This window comes from Artibeus jamaicensis, unplaced genomic scaffold (assembly GCF_021234435.1).
Source record: "Artibeus jamaicensis isolate MK-2021 breed Jamaican fruit bat unplaced genomic scaffold, CSHL_Jam_final contig_466, whole genome shotgun sequence".
Taxonomy (NCBI): domain Eukaryota; kingdom Metazoa; phylum Chordata; class Mammalia; order Chiroptera; family Phyllostomidae; genus Artibeus; species Artibeus jamaicensis.
The window spans coordinates 7,871,529-7,898,476 of NW_026521844.1; the positions used below are offsets into that span (position 1 = coordinate 7,871,529).

Consider the following 26,948-nt stretch of genomic DNA (forward strand, 5'->3'; position numbering starts at 1 on the left):
AACTTTCCGTATTTGAAAACTTACCACATGCGTGATAAGTCTGGATAGAATTTGAAGGAAGAATTGAATTCTCCCATTTACAAAGGCACAAATGCTCTTTGAGGATATGTCTCAACATCCCCAGAATGAAAAAAGAAGCATGTGAAGTGATCACACGAAACCCTTATACATGTTCCTTTAGGTCTTCACTAAGTCTAGACACGCTCAGTCTGCCACTGTCCTGTTCACTCTGTCCTATTCAAGACCAAACTCAGGCCAGTCAGAGAAAGACAAATACTATTTGATTTCACTTATACGAATCTGGGATCTAATGCACAAACTGAACTAACAAGGAACATGGGGATGGACTCATAGATGGAGAGCAGATGACAATTGGTGTGGGGTGAGGGGACTGAGCAAAAAGGAAAAGGATTCATGGACATGGACAAAGTGTGGTTACTGCTGAGTACAGGGGGTGTAAGAGGACAAAATGGTAATGGGAAAATACAATAAAGATTAAAATTTTAAAAAGACTGAAGTCAATCTTTTATATCACTAAATCTCACCTAACCATACCAACCCTTAGTTCTCTCTTCCACCTGTTAAACTCCTGAAATTGATTTCTGAATAATTCATAATCCTACATGGTTAGCTTCACTTTCTACTTCGGGTATAATGTTCATTCTATGACTTATATCACCTCCGAGTATCTTATAACAATATCACATTATTTATCATTGCCTACGCACCAGTGCATTGTACCAAACACAATACTACATATGCATTTGTTCATTTAAAGGTAAATTTGGTTATTCAGACAACAAAATATCTATTGTTTCATATGTACACATATATGCATATTATATATGTATTTGTTGAATGACGTGTATATAAGTATACACACATATAAATATAAATGCATGTGCAAGTGAACATGTGTTCACACAACACACATAAATACATACACAAACATAAATGCACGTGAGTAGACACAGGGTATCTGGCACAAATACCTCCCCCTTTCTGATGAGCTGATAATCTATAACAAATCTTTTATTATAAAATCGTAAGCATGTATTTCTGTAACCTAACACTATCACACTCAAGCACACCATATGACATTTTAAGTCAAATGTTTAAATTGCTGTCCATCTTGTGTGAGAATTTTATATACTCTACCAACAACACTCAAGGGTGTTACTTCCGCAGGAGCCTGTATATAAATATATATAAATATAAATGCATATATTTATATTTAATAATATATTTATAATTTTTTAAGAAGTAGATATTTTTCTGAAGCATTATTTACTTGGAGGTAATTGTCTTGATCCCCAGAATATTTGTTTGGTGAGCTTTTTCTGTATTTCATAATTATAGTTATTATATCTTGACTTCTACCTAATTAAAGATTATTTATATGGGTCTGTATGTACATGGGTATATATATGTATGTGTGTGACTGTGCATATTTCATAGATATTTATTGGCTACATAATACATTTTAAGCATTATAAATTCTTTCACTTGAAATGCTATTAGATCCAAAATATGTTTCCACTTGAGATTCAAATATTGAGTAAGAAATAAATGATATTGGACATTTAACCTATGTTTAACATATTTTTAATTTATGCTTTGCTGTCATGCATCTATATGACAGTACAAGATATAATATATATATGTATGTATATATATACACACACACACATTTATATGCTATATATTTTAGGTATGATTTTAATATGCTTAAAATACCAGGAAATGGTAAAAAAAAATGAACATCACTATCATTAATGAAAATAGGAATTTAATCTTTGATGGATAATTATTTGCATAAGAAATGCTTGCACAGTTACTGAAAGCATTTTAATCCCTTTTCTTAACCTGAAGACTTACTATCCTCATCTGTCTTTTTTTTTTCAGGCTGCTTCCATTTGCCTTTTTCAACAATTATTAGAATAACTGTTACCCAAAGGTAACTACTCTCAAATCACCCATGATGGGCATTTTAAGCTATTGATTGCAATTATCTACCATCATTCAAAATGAATCAGGTACATTTAAATCCCTACTTTGTACATTTTACTTGAATTTCCTTAAAACATTATCATCTTCTTTTACAGCTAATACCAGTCAAAGTTCAGGTAATGGTAATCCCTTTTCCTTTCGTTACTTTTATATCTACCCTTTTCTGAGTGCACTAATTTTATTATTACCAATTACCTGTATTTCTTACCCCAAGTAGCTCTAACCAATGTATGATTTTTACTGAAAAATTATAAGGCCCTTCCCCCTAAATTCTGTGTATCCACTATTATGTTTATCAAAGTTCCACTTGAAGTAGAATCTAGTAGTAATCAGACAGTAGTCTTTAAAATGAATGACTTTTTTTGAGAGTTGAGAGGTATGTGCGGCAGGGAGACAGTGAGTATATTTTCATGCCTTACTGATTTGGAGATTTAATTTAAAAATTGTAGAAAATATAATAAAGAACAAATGCAAACTTGTAGTGAAAGTACCGATCATAATCTCAATTAAATATGTGAAACTCACAGCAATGGGGCTGATACCTACAATTTGTCCCTGCACATTTTTTTTCTCCCTTATCTCTGCAGAGCACTTGAGATTCACGTTTCTTTGTCATGACTTGATATTGACTTAAGAAAACCACAGCAAGACCCTGGTGTGAATGCTTTAGGACCACGAATGCAGAGCCTTAGAACCAGCATTAGCTATGACAGTTTCTAGGAGAGTATTTCTCAAAGTGTGTTTCACTCTGTGCTAGTCTCAGAAGATGCCCTAGATACAAGGTTTTATGTCATGTAAGATTAGAACAGAGTTGAAAAGATTCAACTAGTAAGGAAATCTCTTCACATATTTAACCATGGAATTTCCATTCCTTTATTAACTTCTTATTTTTCAAATACCCATTAAAATTCCATGGACTATTTTGAGAAATACTAGAATATGGGTAATGTGCTGGTGGGAGGATGTAAATGAAGCTAATGCAGATTTAATTGTTTGTAAATGTGTTTGAAAGCCTTGCTTATTGCCTCTTTCCCCTTAGTGTACAAACATTCATCAAAAAAGATACTTTTGTAGAGAACTAGGCCAGACTTAACAGAAGATCCTAATTAATTTATGAAAGAAAAGGCTACTTTTGCTTTAACTACTCCGAAAATTGAATTCTTCACATAATGTCTCAATACTTGCTTGCAAAAGGAATAAACAAACAACAGAAACAAAAGCCAGTTGGTCAGAATTAAATTATTCACGAATGTTTAGACAACCATTGTCTAAAAACTGTCAAACAAAGTATTTTCTCCTACCTAGAGCCTGTGTTCAACACTAAGGCATTTTACAGGAAAGGGTGCTGCTCAGGTGCTATGACCTAAAGGGAGTTAGAACAACCTGTAAATTCCCTGTCAGGGTCATTGCCCTGAGCCCAAGGTCATTAAATTTGAATCACAAAAGTACCTTACTTAGTTAATTACTAGGACGTCTGAATAAATATACTTCTTGTAGCTTGACTACCACAGGAAGAAAATGTGTTGACTAGAAGGTGAGAAGGCAAGTCACCTTTGTAGTTCTTTATAAATTAAACACCCAAGCACACAATTGCCTTGCATCTGCCTCAGGGTTTCTTGATAGCTTTTAACACTCTCTTGTACCTACTCTGGCTGGAGGAAATTCCTTAAGAGACTCAAGGGCAAAACTCAGACCACTAAAATCTATCACGGTAGAAGAGTCCTTGAAATCTTTTGGAGACAACAACGTATTGTCTTTTTTTTTCTGGCTACTGTTTCTACTTGTCTTTTCCTTTAAAATTTTACATACTGGTTTTCTGTTATTACAGCTTCAACTCACATCAAGTAAAATGAAGTAAAATTTAGCATGAAAGCTGCTAATTTCTTGTTTGGAAGGGATGAAATCTATTTTAACAAGTTGAGAACATTAAATATTGTTATTTAAATGTTTTCTTGCAACACTGATACATTATTTCTCTAGATCATGTAGAATTATTGAGAGCACAGTATATTATTACTTTAATAAGTCTCCTGATAATATTGCACCTTTGCCACTTGTAGGTGTTTCCCTACAAATATATTCAAATACATTCAAACTTCATAAAGCAATGAATTTTTTGTAATTTCTCTACCATTTATCACATGGGTATGCCATAGTTTGTCTTTAACCATGAATGTGTTTTTCCATTGTATTATATTAATGTAAAATTATTTGTGATTATTCTACTACTATTTCTAATTGTTAATCTGAATTAAATAAAACTATACATTGTCCATTCACCATATGTTTTAAAACTATTTTTAAATGATTGTTTCAGAGTTAGCTTCCTTTTAATTTTTACTGTTACCACAAACTATTTTTAGAAACAATCTGATCCTATAATTTCACTTAAAGAGTTAAAAAATAATAAAATATTCACTAACTACAATAAAGTAGAAAATTTTTACTTTCTACCCACTATATAACTTTTCAACACATCCATCATCTTTTAAAAAATTATCATTAGTTATTCTAAAGCTAATATCTGCTTCCAGTTCTCACACTTATATATGTATGTGTGTGTGTGTTTAGTTTAAATTATTATGTAATTTTGTAGATAAGAAGTTGGTGTTCTATATATCTGAATGTCTTTTCGGAGGTGGGGAAATTCAGATCTGGAAATAAGTAGTAATAGAGTGAAACCTTTAATTTCAAATGCTTTTATAGTCTTCATTGGTGTTGTTTAGTCACTATTTTAAGTCAATGACAATTATTATTTATCACTGCCCAACCCATAAGTGAATGAGAAAAGAAGATATTGCATTTGGTCTTAAAATATTAATATAGAGTTCTAAAAGTTGACAGCAGGGTCTGTTTATGATTTGTCTCCTAGCAAGTTTTTTTTACATAAATGGCTTTTTTACAAATTTGAAATGTGAATATATTTTATTTTTTCCCAGTGAGTACACAATACACAATTCTTTGACAATACTATTAATCAATGTTACGCCAATTACTTTTCTGATCAACAACATCAAATGAAACACATTAAGATTTTGGACGCTGTTTGGTGACTTAAACAAACTACAGTTAAAAAAGAATCCATCTATAAAACAAAGTATAAAAACTCTACCCACGGCCACAAAATCCCTTATCTTGCAACACTTTAAAAGTCACAATAAATGCTTTTAAAAATTATAAGATAAATTAGTAAATTGAATTTCATTGAAAAAAATGTATGGTGTTTCATTTAACGTACACATCATAGAGAAGGAAAATAAAAGTAACTTCACCTCTTAAGATAATGTGGAAAGACAGGTTGCATTACAACAATTCTCGTCATGTAATTCTATAAATACAGTATACAGAAGCGGATGAACAAATTCCTGAATGTCATGGTTCTGCATGATTTTAATACTGACACACACTCACTTCCAGTGGTGAGGATAAACCACAGTTTCGAGTTCATTGGCAGGGTTATAATTATGTTGTAAACGGACAATTACATAAATTAGATCAATAGAAATTTGGAGGTGTTCTATAAATCTCATGCAAACTTTCAACTGGAACCCCATTGAAAATATATTTAAATACACAGAGCATGAAACTATGGCATAGAAAAACCATTTAATCTGTTTTGATATCTAAAGCAAGTAAACTTGCAACGTTTTTTTCCCTCCTTTGGTTGTATGATACCTTAAATGTTGACTTTGATTTTCCCATGTTTTCCCTTGAACTGGACTCAAATCCTGTGAAGGAATCAATTGTTTTCATGTCCCTGTACTCTCCCACCTACCTTTAAATAGGCATGGGGAAAACTCGGAGAAGGGGGTAGCTGGACTCCGCTTGCCTGCACTGAGGTATACCTGAGTTGGTGCACTGACATGGCTGTCTCCCCAAAGGAGACTGCATGTAATGAATGGAGTTGTGCCTGTGGGTTAGGACTGCACTGCAGTGCTGTCTGCAAGTGCAGAGGAAGATTACACTCTGTCCCTCCCAGATCCCCTTCCGACAGCATGTGTGCCTCCCTCTGTCTACACCCAAGGAAGAAGAGTCAGCTAGGTGGATGACTAACCAGGCATTTAACTGGCTACAAAATGAAACATCACGGCCATTCTCATACGTGTTAGTATTCTTGTAAATGATATTTTGATTTATAAGGATTAGAAGATTTTTACCCATGGCAAGTTGACAATGTTTTGGTGTGCTCCTGAATTCATTTGAATAGCCACAGCTTTTTACTGTGCTCTGTATGTATCGGGGAGGGTGGTAATTTGTGTGCAATGTTTGACCAAGCAATGTATTTAAAACTATATTTAACAGGGAATGTGGACTCTTCTAAAAGAACTATTTCTAGAACTATTTATTTTAGAATAGTCCAAGAAACTGTAAGGTTTGCACTGACATAATCTAACCATAACAATTAATTGTATACATTGGAGACAATGAGGAAGGTATGATGCATGCCCAGTACTATTGCAGGAGTCACCTGCATACACATACTCCACTTTTGAAGTCATGGTTTATTAGTCACATACACCTGCCAGTTACCAGGGGTCAAAGGCTATGTATAATACGGATAATGAACTAAAGTTTAGACCTAATTGTGTTATAGAGGAAGATACAGAAGAAATACAGATGAACGAAACTTTGTTTGCTTTTAAATAGAAAGAGGTGAAGTAGGGAATTGCATAAATAAAAATGTAAATTCCTCACGTCTTGTGGTTGTGAGTATGTACTCATTCTTAGCAGAAACTTCTCAGCTTTCCCAGTATCTTTGTCCCAAAGAAATCAAACTGCATTGAAATTCAGACACTTAAGGGAGAAAGTTGAAAATTATGTGTCAGAATTTTCTCCTCAGTGAAGAAATGAAGTACATGGCACCAAAAAGAGGTTGGAGCCTATAAAGAACATTATGTTCCTCTGTGCTTGCCTGTGTTGATGCAGTCTCAAGGAATACGAAAGGTGAAAACATTTAATTCTTTCATTACTGTAACAATATGTCATTTAATCGGTGACTGAGCCAAAAATGCATGAAGCAGGATTTGTTATTCAAATGGGTCCCGTATTTGAGGATTGATCCTTATCATAACATTGAATATGTTTTAAAGAATCAACTACTGGACAAGTCATAGGAATAAGATAAGACAATATAACAAGAGATAGAATTTTAAATTGTGTAGGCAGCACATGGGAAAATGTCACAAGTAGAAATTTCAGGAAGGTTCTCCTCTACTTGACTTACTATACACGTACAGTAGCTAACATATTTCAAAGTCATACTCATTTTGACCACACATGACTGATGCTCGGGAAATTCTTGTTCTCAAAGTCGTGAAAACAAATGAGGCAGGACACTGTTGTTAATGTCCATTTATGAGGTTTGGTTTTATTTAAAAAGTGTATAAACATGCATTTTTCTTCTCTTCATTTTTCTTGTCAATTTACTCATTCGAAATGGGTCAAACATATTTTAGTTGGTAGCCAATTTCTGAGAGTGCACCATACAATACTTATGCCAATAAGTCTACTTACTGTGAGTTGAACATACTCTGAGCACTGCTTTTTAAGTACTTACAGTTTGGCTATATAGTTGGTGGCATAAACTTCACTTCTTCATCAAATAAAACACAAAGTTGCATACAGACTGCATTATTTTTTAAAAGTCATGACTTGAAGTGATGCAACTCTATCCTCTAGTGTATACTGTACATGTATTAGAAAGATGAAGCATGATACTGTGATAGAGTTTTCGTATCCTGGAGCAGTCCGAGTATGTTCTTATAATAAACTGTCTCTTTAAATATTTGCTGGATATTCTAGAGTTCATTTGGTTTGTTTCCTTGGGGAACATCGTATTATATTCTGACTTAATGAGTTGGAGAGATTAATTATGGTAATTCAGAAAATGCTTTTTAAAAAAGATTATATAAATACAGCTCTTGTGAAACATCTTAATTTCCTTTTGCTTGTTGTAATTCTCAGATGGGTCAACTACAACAACAGGTAAAATTGATTCTAAATATAACTTTAATTTCCTTATTATTTCTGAAAGCAAGTTTAGTACATCTTTGCTACCTATATATTTTAATGTCTATTCAGTCTTAAGACTAAACCTTCCTTCTTTGACCCATGCTTTTGTCAATAGTAAAAGCCACTTTTCTGCTTTTTTTTATTGACTCAGTTCCTGATGTTCAAAGACTTCACCAACATCACTCTCCTTCACATCTTCCTATTTCTATACCCCAACTGAACACCATCTAGCGTGATTGGTTACAACCAGCATCATCCAACCTGGCTTACAGTACAGAAACTCCCTTCACATTCAGTCTTTTTCTTCATGTCACGAGGAGTAGAGATTTGTGCTTATCACCAAATAAAATTGCAGTGCAAAATTTAAACATAAAAGTTACACAATTAAAAGTTAATATATGGCACCACAGCCTATTAATTCACATATAGTACAATAGACCAATAAGAACAGACAATAATATGAACAGAGCTAAAAAGAGTGAGCTTGCATAGCAATGCACAAAAGAAATTATATACAGAGGAAAATCCATTTCTTCCTGGAGGGCGAGCTTTGTTTTCTTTCTTTTTTTGTATACTCCTGACAAGAAAGAGTTAAGGTGGGTGGTGTACTTAAGAGAAGAACACAAGTAAAATATCGGTGGGATGTGTGGCTGTGTGTCTTTACATTGCATTTACAGTTCTTTTAACAGTACATAAATAAGGAAATTGTTCATTGCACTGTTTAGTGTCGTCACTTCCATGAGTTCAGACCTGATGGTCCTTCAGAGCAGCTTTGCACGTCTCCTCCCAGTTACTCTGTAAAGAGGAGAAACACAGAAGGAGTAAGCTGGCACTTAAGTATTGAAAAATTGTGACCAGCATCCCAAAACCCAAAGTGAACAGATAGGAAATAAAGATAAAATCATCAGATAGATTCTGTGTGTTTGTGAATTTAAGACATTTTACTTGAGTGAGATGGGAAGGAGGACAAAAGAAATACTGTAGAATTTGGAGATTTAAAATCCACTAAGAGCTATTTTTGCACTTTTGTGAGTCTGTAATTATTCCAAAATAAAGGTTAAAGAAAAATCCAAGTAGTCATGATCAAAAATTATAAAGATATCTGCTTATTAACAATCCAATTAGTAATAGACCGCAACTCACAGCAATAAAGAATTTAGTTTTGACAGTGCTTTTAGTTTTCACCATCCCCTGTCATCCACCAGTCGGCCATTGGAGCATAACAACAATGTGATTTTTTAGATAGGAAAAAAAGATTAGGAAAATAATTTCCAGTTCCAGAAGAACTTTCTCTTCTCACTTAACTAAGTAAGCAGTTGAGGAGGTTGGAACCCAGGGCTGTTCCTCAGCAGTGTTTTTAAACTATTTTATACAAGCAGCTGATTATATTCAGCAACTATAACTCTGATATTGAATAGCACAACTGATAACTTTCCTGATGAAATCAACAAGAGCCTTTTACTGTGACATACTATAGCATTTTATCTTTCTCTGTTGCCTAGTATTTTATATTTAGAAAATAGGTTAGTTATACTAAATAACAATGTCAGTTCCCTATTTAAAAAGAAAACTTTATTTTTAAGTTATGTTGTAATAATCAAAATATTAAAAATTAACTAAAATCAAAACTCAACTTTTCAAGGTTGATTCCCTAAATTAAAAAAATAAATGAATTCCTAAGGAGATTCTTTTTTTTCAAAGATTTTATTTATTTATCTTTTAGAGGAGAAGGGAAGGAGATAGGGAGAGAATATCAATGTATGGTTGCCTCTCATGGGTCCCCTGCTGGGCACTGGCCTGCAACCCAGGCATGTGCCCTGACTGGGAATCAAACCGCGATTGTGTGGTTCGCAGGCCTGCACTCATTCCATTGAGCTACACCAGCCAGGGCTAAGGAGATTCTTTAAAACTATCAAAGAGCTGAAATTAAGATGATTTTTTATAATACAACCAAATTTGAAATAGAGGACACATTCATTTCATTGCCTGTTGTAATAGCAATGGTCTAAGTTATGACCAAAACTGCTAAAAAGAAACAACGATCAATTCTCATAGTAGAGCAAGTTTTCCACTGTTCTGATTTTTTTTTTATTGTGGCAATATTATTGATGGGGTTCAGGCCATACTACCCCAAAGATGGCACCTTGGTACATTGAATATCTTCAGCTGAAGGAGGTAGAGGATACAGCAGAAGCCAGGAAGGCCACTCCGACCTCCCCTTTCACCCTTCTTCCCTCAAACAGCTCATAATACCGCAGCGGACAGCTTCCCTCCCTGTGCCTGGGGAATGGACCATTCCTATCATAATAGTTGGGGCTGAGAACCCTGTACATACAAACCTTGAAAAAGTAATCCTTATCATCCCATGTACTTCGACATTTACTACCCCAGTTCAAACCCTTCTGTCTTGTCAATTCTTTACATATTTATTGTTTCTATGTCTAAAAAGTAGAAAAGTTTCATCCTCTTGTCACTTCTTTGGGTCTTCATCTTCTTGTGAAGGTTTCCATGTATGTGTAAAAAATGAATAAACTGTATATTCTTTTCTTATGTTAATTTATGCCAGTTTAATTTTTCAGACTCAGCAAGGGACCCTGAGAGGGTTGAGGAAAACTTTTTCCTCCCCTACACTGTTACCCCAGTATTCTTTCTAGATCCCCATAGGCTTTTAAAGCTCCTAAAGCACTTACATAATTCACCTGTAAACTGTCCTTGACTATTTGAGCCCATATATCCTATGTCAAGAAGGTCGCTGGCATTGCGCTGGTGGCCACCCCTCAAGGCCTCGGCTTTCCTGGGCCCGGTGGATCCCTTAGAAGAAGCTGTTCCTGAGGAGCTGTGGCCTCCTGGCGATGGGAAGCTGGGCTTGCTGTAGGGCACCAAGGTCTCCTCTGGAAACAAAAAGAAAGAAAAGAAACACAGAGCGCTAGGTTAAACAGCAGCATGTTGGCGAAACAAACTTAACTTTAAATACTTAGCTCAAGGGGGGCTATTTTACCATTTTGCTTTTTAGGAAAATTTAAAAACATGAAATTTAATAAGGACCCAGATTAAAAGGTATTTCTATATGCAAGCAACATTTCCTACAATAGGAACTGCAGCAGAATTAAATGAAAAGAAATACTGGAACACATACACAATGTTATATATCATTTGCAAAGTTTAAAGATATTATAAAGAGACCTGCATACAACGCATCTTATTGTTTAACTAAAGCATTTCTGAGAATGATTTCTGGGGTTCAATGGAAGCTCCAATTTAATGTTTCCATTAAGATTGAAAAGAAGCAGGGTCTTGGTTTTAAATTATGGTGACATTTTTCTCAATTTATATAAAGAACTATACACTTGCAATTAAAATAGGCTTCTTAAATTTTTGTTGTTTCTTTGAATAGAAATACATTATTTGAAAGCCTGTCTTCCTGAACAGAAAAAAGAGAAACTCATACATTTTAATAAATAATGTGCCTCTTCTCCTTATGCATCATCTCTGTAAAAATAACTCATGATGTGCATAACTAAATACTTAGTACTTTGAAATGTTTTCCTTTTTATTCTTCCTTTTTCCTCCCCCACTTCCTTCTTTTCCTCTTTCCTTCCCTTCTTTCTCCAATCCACCTTCCCCTCTTTTCTTCTTTCTTTCCAGATATCGGCCATCATTACTGTGGTTAGATGACCAAAAAAAAAACTGCTGACTCAATTTAGATTTTTTTTCCTTAGATAATCTTTAATGACAAGGATCACATGATTTTTCTTTCACAGTCTTAATGACAAACCTTCTTAAATGTTTTGTTAAACCTAGACATTGATGTTGTCATTTTCAGGCCATTGCATAAATTGTATTTCTAACATGAGGTTGTGACAAAATATAATTGTTGCAAATGCATGGGTATGGGACATATCAGAGTTGATTCAGTCCACATGAATAAGTGAATGTATAACAACACTCTTTCACATGTTCTGTCTGTATGTGACTTTGTGTGTGTGTTTTAATACTTAAGAAATCCTGACGGAGAAGAAATATTCCAGAAAATGCATTTCTGTAATGGGCTCAACAGCAGCCCCCCCAAAAAAAACACCCAAAATGAATCATGAAATTTATTTTGTGATATTTCTAGGAAGCTTGATTTATAAATGAGAACATTCCCCATTAAATTGTTATCAACTAAATGTAATCACCTGGAGAAAGTGTAGACCCAGTTTAACCTCTTCTAATGTGAGGATTCTGTGACTGGGCATTTATTTGCAACTGTTATTTCAATTAATTCAGCAATTTGACTGAAGTGAGTTCTCCTTTCAGAATGACTAGCTACCTCAGTCAAAATGAACAAATTGGTTGAAGGCAGAGTTGAAACTGACACTAAAGATAAAATTTTATGGTGTTAGAAGTACTCAGTATAAACATTAAAAGGCAACAAAATCAAATCATCTCCTGAGTGCCACAGATGGAGGTTTGGGTCTCTGGGCTCAGAGATCCCAGGCAGAGTTAACTTGAGGAACCGTCCCCATTGGGATGAGCCTTAAGGGAAGTGCTGGTGCGCTCTGCTGCAGAAATCCGATTTGGCTAGTGGTTTCAAGGCAAATGTGTTTCAGATGTCCCTAAACAACTGCCACTGCTGAAATACCTGGAGGGAAAAAAATGGTAAAAGTCCACACTTTCTTGGGACAGTGCAGAACACACCTGGTCCAACACCTTGTTTGTGTAGGGCTTTCCGTATATCTTCTTGGCGTTCTGTGGAGTTAATCCATTCCTGGGTTTGGCGCTGCCAGTCTAGGGATGTTCTAGCTGCACAATCCAATGAGCTCTTTGTGTCTTCTAAGTTGGATGCTGCTGGTCTCTCCAGAGAGCTTCCTTTTCTCTCTGTTGAGTTTTCCACGTTACCAGCATGCTGGCTCGGGCCTATTGGCTGCCTTAAACCCTGACCAGGAGGGGGGTCTGGTGGTGGTGGCAGATCTAAAAATTTTGAATAATGTTTAGAATGCACTAAAATGTAATGAAAAATACAGGTTTTAGTTCAAGATGAAGAAAAAACTCTGCCTTGTTAAAGTTATCACCTAAGTAAAAGGTATTTTTGGGGGATGGGGGGAAGCCCAATTGTTTACAGCCAAAATGCACATTATTGATCTATCTCCTTGCTATCTTTTGAGCACAGCGCCTCTGAAATAAAATCAACTGATTTTATTCAATTATTATATGTGGAAAGTGTTTTCAATTGCACACTGAGGCTCATATATAAGGTGTAAAGGGCCATTTAAGGTTTCTCTATATTTAATCCATTGTCCATCCCCACTTCCCAAACTAGAAATTCCACAACACAAAATGACTAGAAATTCTAGCAGCTGTGTTAATAAAAGGCTCTGGGAAGAATAAAAGCTACCCTGCCAATCTCCATAGGAAATTTTGCCCTTGGGAAATTAAAAATTCTATGCCATATCATATGCAACATATGACTGCTGGTACCCACGTATGTGGCACATTTAGTAATAGTCAAAGGGTTAAGCTAACATTTGTGAAATGCAATTAACATTCTGCCTGACAACCAGTGCTAGCTATTCGTTTCATGAGTTAGCTAATGACTTACAACTAATATGTAATACTCTTCCAATGTATTAATTTTAATATGTAATAACCAGTGTTCAGAGTACAGGTAGAATATGCTTCATGGTGCCAGAGCAGACACTGTATCATGAATATCTGAGATGCAGTGGCATAGATAATTTTTCAGAAAAGCTCTTGAAATTAAATATCAGATATAAAAAAATAAAAAGTTCAAAGACTCAGCTAATTTTTCATTTTCCTTTTATTAGCTCTTCAGATGATCATTACCTTTATGTTTTTAATGTCTTCAATTGTGATATCATTGTCCCTTCTTACATATTTATTTAAGTAGGATGCTTGTTCTGTTACACTACTTACACGATTACATTATTTCCAAAATTACTTTGCTGAAGTATTTGAAACTCTAAACACTTCAAAGATTTTTAGATTATTTTCTTTTATATTTTTCTAGCATGCTATTAAAATTTTTGTGTTCATTCTTAGACTACCACTATTATATTATTTGTTCATAAAAACAAATAATATTATATATAAATATTATATATAATATGAATATTTATTTTATTATAGAGGATATCATATGTAATATAGGTATTTATTTCTCATACTATTTTTGTAATTGTGCTCTTGTTTCTAATAATATTGTTGGTAAAATTTAAAAGAGAAAAGTATAATTTTTTGAACAAAAGGAAGTTTTTTTAAGGGAAGGTAGGCTGCTCCTTTCAAAAACTTTCTTAAGAAACTTTATACTCTCATTTTTTAGCAAAATGATATCGTCCTCCACTGAACTGAGAACGATGATCTACTAAGCATCTGCTCAGGAAGCACCCATGTTGGAGTGGTGTTTTTGTTTCTTATGTATGTCCTCTTGTTAGATTATGAAGTACTAATTATTGAAAGGCACAGGGTTTCTGTCTGGGAGAATCGAGTTGCATTTGAAATCTTTCTTCTAAAAGGAAGAGCTAATCTAATATTGAGATATCTGTTTGTTGAATAATCCACCAAAGACTTTGATATTTCCTTTGTATTCAAAATTGACTTCCTTCAATACGCATTATTATAAATGCAAATTAATTATTTCATTTGAGTTATTAGTTTCAAGACTGCTAGTAGGAGAGAGATTATTGTAATTTTTTTCCAAACAGCATATCTTGTCATTGATTTTTATTCTCCATCAGAGCAGCTTAATATTTACAGTGGCCAAAATGGAATCTGCTTATGCTAGCTAAATTTCTGATTACTATTTAATTTAACCTGAAATTATACAGCTACATAATTAATATACTTGGAGTCTGTATATTCTAAAAAGAAAGAACATTGCATACACATTGAAATCATCAAATTGGAAAAAAAGATGGAATTGAGAATGGCTATGGAAAAAATAAATGTATGCAATCAAATATATTTACTTAAATTAAATTTATTATTCATTTCTAGGTTGATTCATTTTAACTAAATCAATTTGCTACAGGTTCTCTTACCAGCTTGCTGAGGATTTGCTATTGTCAGGCACACAGCAGTCGAATGATATATGTGCCATTATTATCCTCCTTTTTTTAGGTTTAAAAAAAGAGAGATGCATGAAAAAATTACATATCTCCAGCCTAAATCTCTCTTCCTGTGTACTCAACTCATATAACCAAACTGACACTGAATAGTTAGTGTTTAGTAGGCCTCTCAAATTTCACATACCCAACTTGAGCTTCTAGATCTTCCTCTATAATATATGCTTCCCTTCTAGTTACTACATTGGGTTCCTCATCTCGATTAGCAGCAATTCTATTCTACAAGTTTGTCAAAACTTTGGTGTAATTGTTCTCTTCCCTGCTTTATAGCCTGTGTTAATTTTACTAACAGCCCATGGGCTCTACCTCTAAACTATACCCAGAATTCAACCTTTCTCATTGCTTCCACTGAGTCTACTTTTTTGTGAACCACCAGCATCTAATCCCTCTATAACTCCAATCACCTCCTAAGTGGCTTGTGCACTTTCACATAGAAGCACATTCAGTCTATCTCAACAAAACAGCGAGAGTGACATTTTTATAACAACAAAAGATCATGTCACTTCTTTAGCCTTAACATGCACACACACATGTACATGCATGCCTGCACGCATTTCCAGTGGTTTCCCATTCAAAGCAAGAGCCAAGGTCCTCATAGAAGTGCAAAGGTCCTACAAACTCTGGCCCCTCTTTACTTGTCTGATTTCGTATTCTATTTTGTTGCTCTCTTTGCTTTAGTCACGCTGCTCCTCTTGATCTGTATCAGATAAGCTGCAGGCTTCCACTCACTGTGCTCATTTCCTGAAATGACTTTTCCTCACCTATCAGCACTGGTTTTTTTTCCTTATAACCTTCCAGTCTTTTCTCAAACGTCAAGTGCTCGGAAAGGTCTTTTCTGAGCATTGTACTTAAAAGATGTCTCCACCTACCTTTGTATTTCTCAGATTCCATACTATATATTTTCTCCATGATACTATTATTTTGCATACTTTAAATTTTCACCTAGATATTTTTGTTAATCTTTTTCTATCTTCTCCCATCAGAATGTAAGCTCCAGAAGGGCAGAGACTTTTGTCTATTGGTTGACTATTCCTTTCTTGTGAGCTCAACATTTATTTGAGTGAATAGTTGAATAAGGAAAGAAATTTGCTTAATGGTCAAAGCTAGTCTGTGAAAGAGCCCCTTATCTGACTGGCATTTGCGGAATTAGGAGGTGGGGGGCAGTCTGGAAGGAGACGCTCTAGGAAGAAAGGTTGATAAATAGAAAACTACTTGTTCTACCTTTTTTGTTCAGCATTGGTCAATGTATTGACTTGAAAGGGTACTCTCGGGCTTATGCAAATGGAATAGGAGATTTGGACTGAGCAATGCCTGCTTAGAAGAAACTTCACCCAGGGGCAAGGAGCATTCCTTAATATGTGTGTTGGTGTTTGCAGAGGCTTTGGAACAGAGAATGATACTTCCCACCATTCCCAATCCCTCTTAGTGAACATACAGAAAGATTACTTCTCTACACCAGTAGTTAGTTTGATGCCATGTGACAAAGTTCTTGCCAAAGAAATAAGAGAAGTGATTTGTGCCACTTGCTGGTCTGGCCAAAGAGCCCCCCAAGTGAATAATTCATGTTCTGTCTTCTCCTCTCTCAGAAACCATAAAGGTCCCATCTTGACAACAATGGTATACCAACAATGAAGAATTATAGCTCCTTACATCCCTACTTAGAGGAGATTCATATGATCTTTATAAAATATTTGTCTGTGAGAAACAAACTTACTGCACTAAGCCAATGAGGGACGGCAGTTGTTTGGTATAGCAGCTAAAAATAATTACTCTGATGATTAAACTCATAAAACACTATAATAACTAACATAAATATTTTAGTTTAAGATGTCTATATGTTAAGTGTGAAACAACAATCTTTCCGAAAGGAACAGTTGGGTTTTAGGTACAAATATTATAAAATCATTACTGATATATGCATTTATAGCATATAAATACTCTTACATATATATTTGTTGAAAAAATACCAATATCCCTAAAGATAATCTGTGGGATGCCATACAAAATAAATGTCCTTGTATCATAGCTAAAATGTCTCTGGGTCAAACACTCAGGAATACAAGTGAGTCAACATTTCCTCTGCAGCATCGCTACTTCTAAAAAGTATTCACTCAGGACACACAATCCATAACTTCTTTTTGGAATGCTGGCAAATTTGAAAAGTTAAAAAGCTATTTGTTGTTTTAGGAAGTTAAGCAATATGTTGATCATGCTTTGACTCGGAGGTAGTTTGCTTTAACCAGGCATTCTAAAAAAGCTTTCAAAAAAGTGTTCTAGGAAGAAAGAGAGCTTTCTATTTTTGTTTTGATTTATATATTATATCTTGCACATATTCTGGATATGACCTTCAAGAAATTTGAAAAAAACTCCACATAAAAACACACACCTGGATTTTCTCTCTTTCCTGACATTCATAGCAGAAAAAATTACATAAATTCTGAGGTTTGTAATTAGCATAGCCATGAGAATAGTCCTTGTTATTCAGAGAGAATAAGATCAACACTACAGAATGCTTTAAGCTTGCAGCTCAGAACATCTGAGGCAGTGGTGAGCATTTTTCCTCACCACAGGATACCATTTACAGAGAATCAAAATCTCAGTTGTACCTCTACCCTCATATGCCATAGAAATATTTCCCAATAATATCAAAGTAAGCAGGATAGATAAATAAACCTGGCAGCTCTTGAAACAAGTGTTGTTTGGCTGTAAAATCTCAACATTATAAGATGATAGAAAGTACACACAAAGCTGTGAGACACCCTTCCTCCCACCAAAACTAATAAAGAACAAATAGTACTTTTCCAACTAAGCCTCAGAGATTGAGATGAATGCTAAGGACTTGTTCATAGCTTCTCAAAGGCTACTTTACATTAGATTAACCCGTGGAGCTTTAAAAATGCCCACAACTGCTTTTCACCCCAGAACAATTAAGTCAGAATTTCTGGGATATATTTTAAGAACTCCTCATATGGTCTAATGTGTAATCTAGCTAGAATCATCCTTTTGATGACTAGTAAAACTATCTCAAGGTGAAGTCTGTGTGCTTGCTGGGGATAGTGTTGAGAAGGGGGAAAAATGAACCTTTGGGTCTAATGTTACATTAGGCATAATGTATTTTACATATTCCTCAGAATAAGACTTCAGAATAAATATTTTTATTTCTATGTTCAAATATATAAGAATTAGGTTGAATAGATGGAAAATAATTCCTGCATTGTAGAACTTATGAATTACTCATTATAGAATAAGAGATCTTTCTATGGTGTTTCTTAAAACTAGAAATGTTAAGCAAATACTCAAAGATGGATACTATACATAAATAAAAAAGGTTGAAATGGATCAACAAACTGAACCCTTGCACAGACTCAGTAGCTGCTTGTTTTGTCAATAAAGTTTTATTAGAAATCACTCACACTGATTCATTAACTTTTCTCTACAGCTGCACTGGTGTATCGATGGCACTGTCAAATGTATGTCCTGCTAAAGCCAAAATTAGTTATGATCTGTACTTCACAGAAAAAGTTTGCTAATCCATCAACTACATGATCTGCAGCAGGCTTTTTGCCCTAGAATTCACAAAACTAAAAATCTACCAAATTGTAAATCATAGTCTTTTTCCGAAGCAAAATAGCATCTAAGATAGCTTAATCTAGTCTAAGAAATGTTCCAACAACGTAGCATATGCTACTTATGCTTTTCCCCCCTAATCCTATAGGAGATAATGCCAGCAAGGTGGAAGAATCAACACTGAAAAGTGGATGGCATCTATTTCCTGGGGCTTGGTAATATAGACACAATTCCAGATTATTAAGAAAGAGGGTGTTTTACTTAAGACCGTATTGCCAGGATTTCTGCCTTGTTATGTGAGGAGGCAATACCTAACCTCCCACAGCTACTTTCACTTAAAGCAATGATGGCACAGAGTGTTTCTTCAGAGAGGAGACAAGAGAGAAGGAATCAAACCTACCATCTGAAATTCCTTCCCTGCGATGAGGCAATGCTGGTTGTTGGTCCATTCGCCCTCCCTTGTGTTTTTTAGTCGGCCTAGGCCTCTGACTTTGACTCAGGGCTGCACTGGTGTTACTGTCAGTAGAAAATGGGCTAGTTGGTCGAGGTCTTTGAGAAGAGGTAAAGGCTTTGCCTAAAAAAAAAGGTGGGGGGAATGGGGCATACAGAATGTTACTTTAAGACACTGGTTCTGTCTGTCATATATCTCTGTTCTTACTAACCTGGAAACCTGCCTACAGATGCCATTTGAAGATACCAAATACTGGTGTATCTCCATAAAAAATATATTGCCTGTTACAGGTATCTTGTCCAATTTTTGATAACCAACACACTACCCACTGGAAATGAAAACAAATGAATATTAAACAAACCCTCCACCCCCAAACTTGATACTATATAATATTTTTATTTAACCTCAATAATCTTAGTAGTATTTTCATAAGTATTTGCAAATTCGTGCAGTTTTTACATCTTAAAATTAAAGAAACTATTTCTGAAATACATTATGTACTGTCTTGTGTGTTGAATCCAATTTCACCTTTGGAGTCCTACAATCTCTCTTTGATGACAGAAAAAATGCCCTGTAGTAATAACATTTAATTTTTACATGAAATATCTGCTCAGACACATTATCAAATTGACCTCCTCTCTACATACACAGTGAGAGCCTCTTTTAGCAGAAACTCAATAACAGTAGTGTATAGCATACGACACAGAGCAGGTCAAAACCACCTCATGTGTCCAAAGTGCAATAGGTGTTTTCTGATACATAACTTTGTATCTGAGCTACACTAAATTCTCACTGAAAAATGAAATGAGCTATGTTCTTTTCTTGTGGCTTAGTGTACATGTGCAGGTTAATTTATTCTGGGAAAAGGTTAGCTAATAAATTTTCAATATCTTTTAATTTTAATATCATACTTATTATGGTAAGAGAGGGCTGTTTTATGTGCATGTATATATTCTCTTGTGCATGTTTTCATTTCATACAAAATTATTGTACGTAGTTACATTTTCTTAAGTCAGTGTGACATAACATTGCTTAATATTTTATTAGCTATTAGCATACATGCAAGAAATGCACTTATGCCTTCTAATTTATTAGTTTCATTGCACTTTCTTACTGCTCTGTTTATAGCTATGCCACAAAAACACTCAGGCAACATAAAGTTTCTGACTTAATGCTTTATAAAGCAAGAAAATTCAAATAACCATTATATTATAACATATTTTAGTCTGGATGCTATATAAAAAATAAACCTCTGCAATGCTTGGAAAATCATTTTATTTCAATTGAAGATACCTAACACATACTCAAAGAAAATATTGATGATGTATATTTCAAAAATATCCCAAGAATCATTTTTATAACCTGAGAGTTTAGTAAAGGGTCAAAATTGTTTTTCCTCAATTTATTATTTGAGTCCTATTAGGATTTCAAAAAATGGATTTAGAACATTAGTTTTTTGTAAGGTAGCTAAGTTTAATTTATATATTAGAAACATATATATATATATATATATATATATATATATATATATATATATACTTAAGAAGTGTATAGTCATATAGTAATATGAATCATGCCAAAGTTATTTTGTTCCAGTAAAACAAACAATGGCAACTTATAGATCTATTACTAAAGTGAGTCCCACATTTATTTGGAGGAATGATCACATATGTGAAAAATTACATAATTGGTCTTTTACATTATGACTTATTATTATCAGAAGCCAAAGTTAGATGACATTGAAGAGCAACACACATGTAGTCATCATTTTTTCCAAATTGCAAATGCAGTGGGTGTATCTTTTATTAGCATCTTTTAAAAAATAATAAATTATTGGATTAAAATTTTAGCAGCCAATAACTAATAATCTATCAACCATTTGAATTGTTAGACTGACAGTCTTAGATCCATTCACCCCATGCTGAGAAAGCCTTCCCAGAAAATGCATTTGCAAAAAGAGAGTGTGCAAAGGAAAGTAATGGAGATAAAGGCTGAATAATTTTAATCACTGGGCACATTATCGATTCTGTGAGGATCTTGCAAAGTGTGAGTTATTGAAAATTTAATGACAATCTTAGTTGCAGCTTTGCTGGAATATAAAAAGGAAGCATACTCCAATTAATCAGCAGAACTGTGAAGAAAAAGGAAAATAAAGGCTAGAGAGTGTTGAGTGGGAGCCCATTCTTGGCTCTGAAAAACTAGCATCAGAAGAGAGTTCTGGTAATGAAATTCCAAACTGTGTTCATGCATACGAAAGAAATCCCTCCAGGCAGACTCACTGAGGAGGAAGGACAGGAGAGAAACAGCTCAGTGTCCAAAGGACAAGACTCATGCAAAGAGTGTTGAGCCGGCGTCTACCAACCTGTTCTTGTAAGTCTGGTTCCTTCCAGCCTAAAACCAGCCTTATCTGCTGCTGCCACCAGTGCTTGTGCAAAACTGCCGCTGGCAAAGATGGAGCCATCTGAGGAGCTACCTACACTAGATCTACGACTAGAAAAGTTACGATCCTCATCAGATGCAGAGCCCCATCCATTTACCATTGAACCTAAAAACAAATGTAGTTGTCTAGTGAGTTGTAGATATGGGAGAGCTCACCTGTCTGCACATACTATGCTAACAAACAAGTAGGCTGCCTCAACTGCTCAGTCTTCCCCAAGACAGACCTGTATCAGCAGGATGTCATTAGCCACATGCAAGCATCACCCACGTTTTAAACATTCCTACTGTAGAAGAATGAAGCTCATTTAAACTGTATCTGTTTGCAATACATGAACAAAATATGTTCTGTATAGTTCTAGTCTTACATTGTTAAAGTTATTTCATGATCATTTTCCAGAAGAAAACTGCTACGTATATTTTATGTCTACAATTCAGAGAAGAACAATTGTAGTGTATTTAAAGTAAACGTATCAAGAACTCAGTTGAAGAAACAGTGTGAATGTATTTTTAATTTATTGCAAACTCTAATTATAATTTGCATGAAATCTACACTTACACATTGTAAAAGGCTAGAATTATTTTAAGATTTTAAAGTAAAAATTAAATTATGCAGGAAATAGTAAACATTCATTAACAAAAAATGTATAAATAATACCAGAGTAAATAGACTTTAAAAAATAGGTAAAACTTAGATAAGAAAAATATATACCTGAAAAGTTCTAATAATATCAAAGCTCAATATGCTTCATTTGCTTTTTAATTAACTCCAGTTTTCTCTTTAATGCTAATCTTTATTTTAGAAAGTTAACCACTATGAAAAATATCAGTGGCATTAATATGGATTTATATGCACAGTGAAACATGGCAATAGAGGAAAAAATTCAACTTTATATGTAAAGAGCTGTGAAACATGAAAATACTGAGAAATAATTTTTATTCTTAAGTTTTCATTGTGTTTTACAAATTTATATATTTTCTTAGACTAAGCACACTGAGAACCACATCTATTACACAATAAAAGTAACATTTTAATATTTATTTATGTTGACATACCATTAATTTATAACATAGTAAAGTACCAAATGTTGCTAATTCTACATTTTTTAAAAGACAAGTGATAAGGTACTTATAAAAAACTAACTTAAATTTTCTAAATAAACTAAATATGTATTTAAATAAAAGAGATTAAAGTCAAGTGCCATAGATTTTTCTGCTTTTCTCTAACATTTAGGAGACGAAAGTATGAGAAAGCATTTGTACTTTCAGTCCAGGGGCCAGAATACAATCACACGGGTCCATGCACTTTCCAGATGGAGAAAACAGAAACCAGAGGGGTTAGAAGGATCTGAGAAGTTAAAAGGGTGTTAAGTGTAGCAGAAAAAGATAGAGTTTTGATTCTATTTGCCAAAAGCACAAAGATACACTTTTTACTTTCAAAACAAATTCCCTTGACACAGGCCACTGAAAGGAAGCCAAGATAACACCAGCAACCAAGCCTCGTCTGAGAGAACAATTTCTGAGTTAATAATCACAAGTCAAGGACCAACAGCCCAAAATGAAAGGAGAAACGATGCAATAGGCTTTGCAATATCATAATGTTACAGTAGATAAGAAAAAATCAAAGTGATTCAGTCAGTGATCACCAGAGAATATGAAATCCTACAACTGAGCATAGTTTTGAAACCTGTGAAGGCTCAGTCCGGGTCCCTCGGTTTTCTGTATTTCTAAATGTCTACCAAACATCTGCGTATACATCTGTATCAGCCATTTGAAACTCACTCTCCAAGTGTCTCCTTTTCTTCATCTTCAATTTCATTCCTAGCTGATTTCCTTCTAGTCCCTCTGTCTTTCTCACTGCTATCTGAATCAGTTTTCTGAGACATTTATCACACATGCGTTCCTCTATTCAAAGGTTTACCTAGTTTGCCAGTCCACATCCAAACACTAAATATAGCTATTTGACATCCTTCACTATCTAGCTCAGCCCACCTTTCCAATCCAATTTCCTACAGCCCGTGTAGTCCCGCTGCCTCACCTATGTAACATTACTTACACATTTCTGGACTGTTGCTAACTCTGTTAGCCACTGACAAACTTTTAAAGTCCAAATCAGTATCATCTCTTATATCACTCTGATTCCACCTCACTTTCAACTCTGTCTAAAGGAGAATTGATCTCTCTGCTTCCTGTGTTTTTCAAACAGTATTTGTACAGTAGCATATCAGGCCTCTACAAACTACAATTTGTCGCATATACATATGTTACCTCTACTAGACAATGACACTCTGGAGATTAGGAACTATCTCTTACTTATTTTCATTTCTCATGTATAGGAGCACTGCACAGTAGAAATTCCAATAAACATCAGGCATATTAAATTAAATGTCTTCAACATTTTCATTATTCATTATAAATTCTATATATGATGCTATTCCACATGTAATTTCCTAGCAATTACTGTCTTTTAGTTGCAGAAGCAATGTGCTTATAAGAACTCCTAGAAAACATTAAATAAGAAATATAGCCAACTCTGGTAGATTATTAGACAATGAAGAAAGCAGTGATGGAATTACCCAAAAGGAGAAACTGATATATTAATTTGTATATGCCTTCACTATGCCTCCATAGCTTGAATGTTGATATTTATCAATATCTTATTTACATTATGCAATGACACGTTAAGTGACAACTTACTCTTTCTTCTTACTTCTCCATCCATACTTACCTGTATTTACATACAAAACCCCTCCCCTCTTAAAAAATTCTCCTTTCTCAACTATAACTAAGAAATGGGGCCATTTAAAATTTTTTTTGTCTGTTCCGGTTGGCTTGATGTGTGGTTCTATCCTGAAGATTTAGCATTTTGACATATTTAGTCTCTAAACAAGTAAAACTTAGGGAAAATCCTATACCACAGCAGTGTCACTAAAGAGATGACACCATGTGAGATATCTTAACAGAAAGTTTAGCTTGCCTTTGTCAAATGCACCCTGTTCATCTCCCTGTGATGGCCCGTCCCTCTGAGTGAAGATTTCCAGATGCAAATTTGACAAGCCCTAAACAAAGTAACTACTTTCCTGCCTTTGTGTCCTTGCTCTGAATTTATCTCAACTGTTAACAGTCCTTGCCATGCCTTCAGAAATTGCAGTCATTCATGAAGTTTTCCCTGATGTTTGTTCCCCTTCTCTGGGAAGAGAGAGTAGCAATGGAAGAGATGGTTTGTGAATATAGAAAGAACACCAGCTCTTCTTTCCTTCCTACTCTCTGTAAGAGCGAAGAAACTAAGTAGCTGACTTCGGAGTTGAAGAGACACGCACCAGAGATTTGGCCATGGTGGGCAATTTCAACTCACTGTAGCTGCCATTCTTTTTCATTCTTTAGAGGTAAACATCAAGAATGAGCTGAAGATGTATGTAAACTGGCACACACACAGAAACTATTGGAAAAGAGTGGTTCATGAATTACATGGTAAGCATTTTTTGTACTAGATGGTTTTCTTTTATAAATGTTAATGTAAATGTAAACTTTAAAATGACACTAGGTAAAACAGCTCATATAGAGAATATTTATGAATTATAAGCAATCCATACGAATTTGACATGTTATCTCCCCAAACATAATCAACACATACTTAAACATTTCATAAAAAATAAATTTATGCCACATAGCCAAATTTATTTGTGTTTACATTTTCAATCTTTCCAAATTTCTCAGATTTAAAATTGCTGAAAGGCAAAAGTAACTGTCAAATTTATTCAGGCTGTTAAAGAACTGCGTCCAGGGTATTAAGTTGTTGCTCAAATGTTACTGAGCAGTAAAATACCTTGATAAAGTGGCATCTTGCTGTGTCTCTATTACATTTTTAGCACTAAAATTAATTTATGATCAGTTATCAATTCATTTACATGTGGTTTTATGCTAAATCCTTCCTTGCTGATAAATGCTTATCCTTAGATCCATTAAGCTAGAGTAAAGTCTGTGCTTTATAATATGACCCTGCTAATTGTTGCATCACCGTTTTATGAGGTATAAAGACTGGCTAGCTCCCATTTTTTTCAGCCGACATTTAATACAGAAAAATCTCCCTATTAAGTACAATCTGTTAGATAAAATCTTCCACTGTCAGTGTCTTTGGACAAAGCAATCCAAATACTGACCTCTACTTTCAGGTAGAAAAATGTCTAATCTTTAGAACTTCCTATTTTACTAAAAAATATTGAGTCTGCAACAATCCCACATTGTTTTGCAGAGAAAAGGATATATGAAATATATATGGAAAGTAACATAAGGAATTACACAGCATCTTCCTTGGGACATTTCCCACTGTTAACTTGTTCCTCTCAGATAAAAAATGAATATATGATATCCCCTCTCATCTGTTACATTTTGAAGTTTGTAATTAATTTCTTATAAAAATGTATTATAAATACATAAAACCTGCTGCGGTAGTTTAAGAAAATGACTCAATTACTTTCAGCAATATTTCTCAAATTTCTATACTATTGAAACAGTTGCCTTAAGTGTTTTGCAACAAAAGCAAGGAATCAGGTCACACTTTCAAGCGGCTGGTTTTCTAAAACCTGTGTGGTCCAGTAGGAAGGTGAGGCTGCCAGGTTTCTCTGATTTCAAAATGATCTGGTTTGGGAGTTCAAGTGAAAACCTCAAAAGACAGAAAATACAGAAAAAATAGTGTCACAATCTCTTTTCAGCTGTGGTATTTATGTGAGGTCCGGCAGTCCAGGAATTGTTTTGTTTTGTTTTCTTTCGCTTCCCAGCACTCAGCCTCACTGTTTATGATCACTGAGGCCGTTGAAATCTTGGCTCCATGCTTAGGAGATTTTCCTCCCGCCTCCCCCACAGCTGCCTGCTGTTACTGTCTTCCTGTGGCGGAGTCATTACATTCAGGAAATGCTTATGCTTGACTCCCACCGTAAAAGTTATAGAAAGAAGTGCTGAGGGCTTCCCTGTCCTGTTAACCAAAATGTGGGTTTGGCGTTTAGGAAGAAATACCACAGGGCCGAAACGAGCCCGTGTGTTCACGTTCTCACCAGAAAATAAACGTGATGTGCTGTGATCAGCACATTTTTATATCTTTTATAAAAAAATAAGCAAATAGGTTCAAATACAGTAAAAACTCAAAAATAAATATTTTTATTATTTTATTTAAATAATTAAAAAAATAAAAATGATAAAATAAGATGTTCTTTAAAAAGTGCTGATAGGGTTGAGTTTTGTTAGAACGAGTCATTATAATTGAATATAGAACTAAATAAAAGAATAGTAAATGAAAGGTATTTCTAAAAATTATTATTTTTTTGATATTGGCTAAGTGTATGGGGCAACAA

At 34.5% G+C, this 26,948-nt stretch overlaps 1 protein-coding gene across 1 annotated transcript in view; it reads right to left on the reverse strand.

Annotated features, from left to right (window-relative positions):
* Nucleotides 1–4,949: 4,949 nt before the first annotated feature.
* The window catches only part of ROBO2 (roundabout guidance receptor 2), a 598,390-nt gene continuing 576,391 nt past the window's right edge, over nt 4,950–26,948 (reverse strand). Inside the window, exons 26-29 of the mRNA XM_053667263.1 lie at nt 19,114–19,287; nt 12,703–12,975; nt 10,713–10,913; nt 4,950–8,817 (exon numbers count right to left, since the gene is read on the reverse strand). Coding sequence (XP_053523238.1) covers nt 8,816–8,817; nt 10,713–10,913; nt 12,703–12,975; nt 19,114–19,287 — 650 coding nt within the window. The 3' untranslated portion in view covers nt 4,950–8,815. The remainder of the gene's footprint in view (nt 8,818–10,712; nt 10,914–12,702; nt 12,976–19,113; nt 19,288–26,948) is intronic.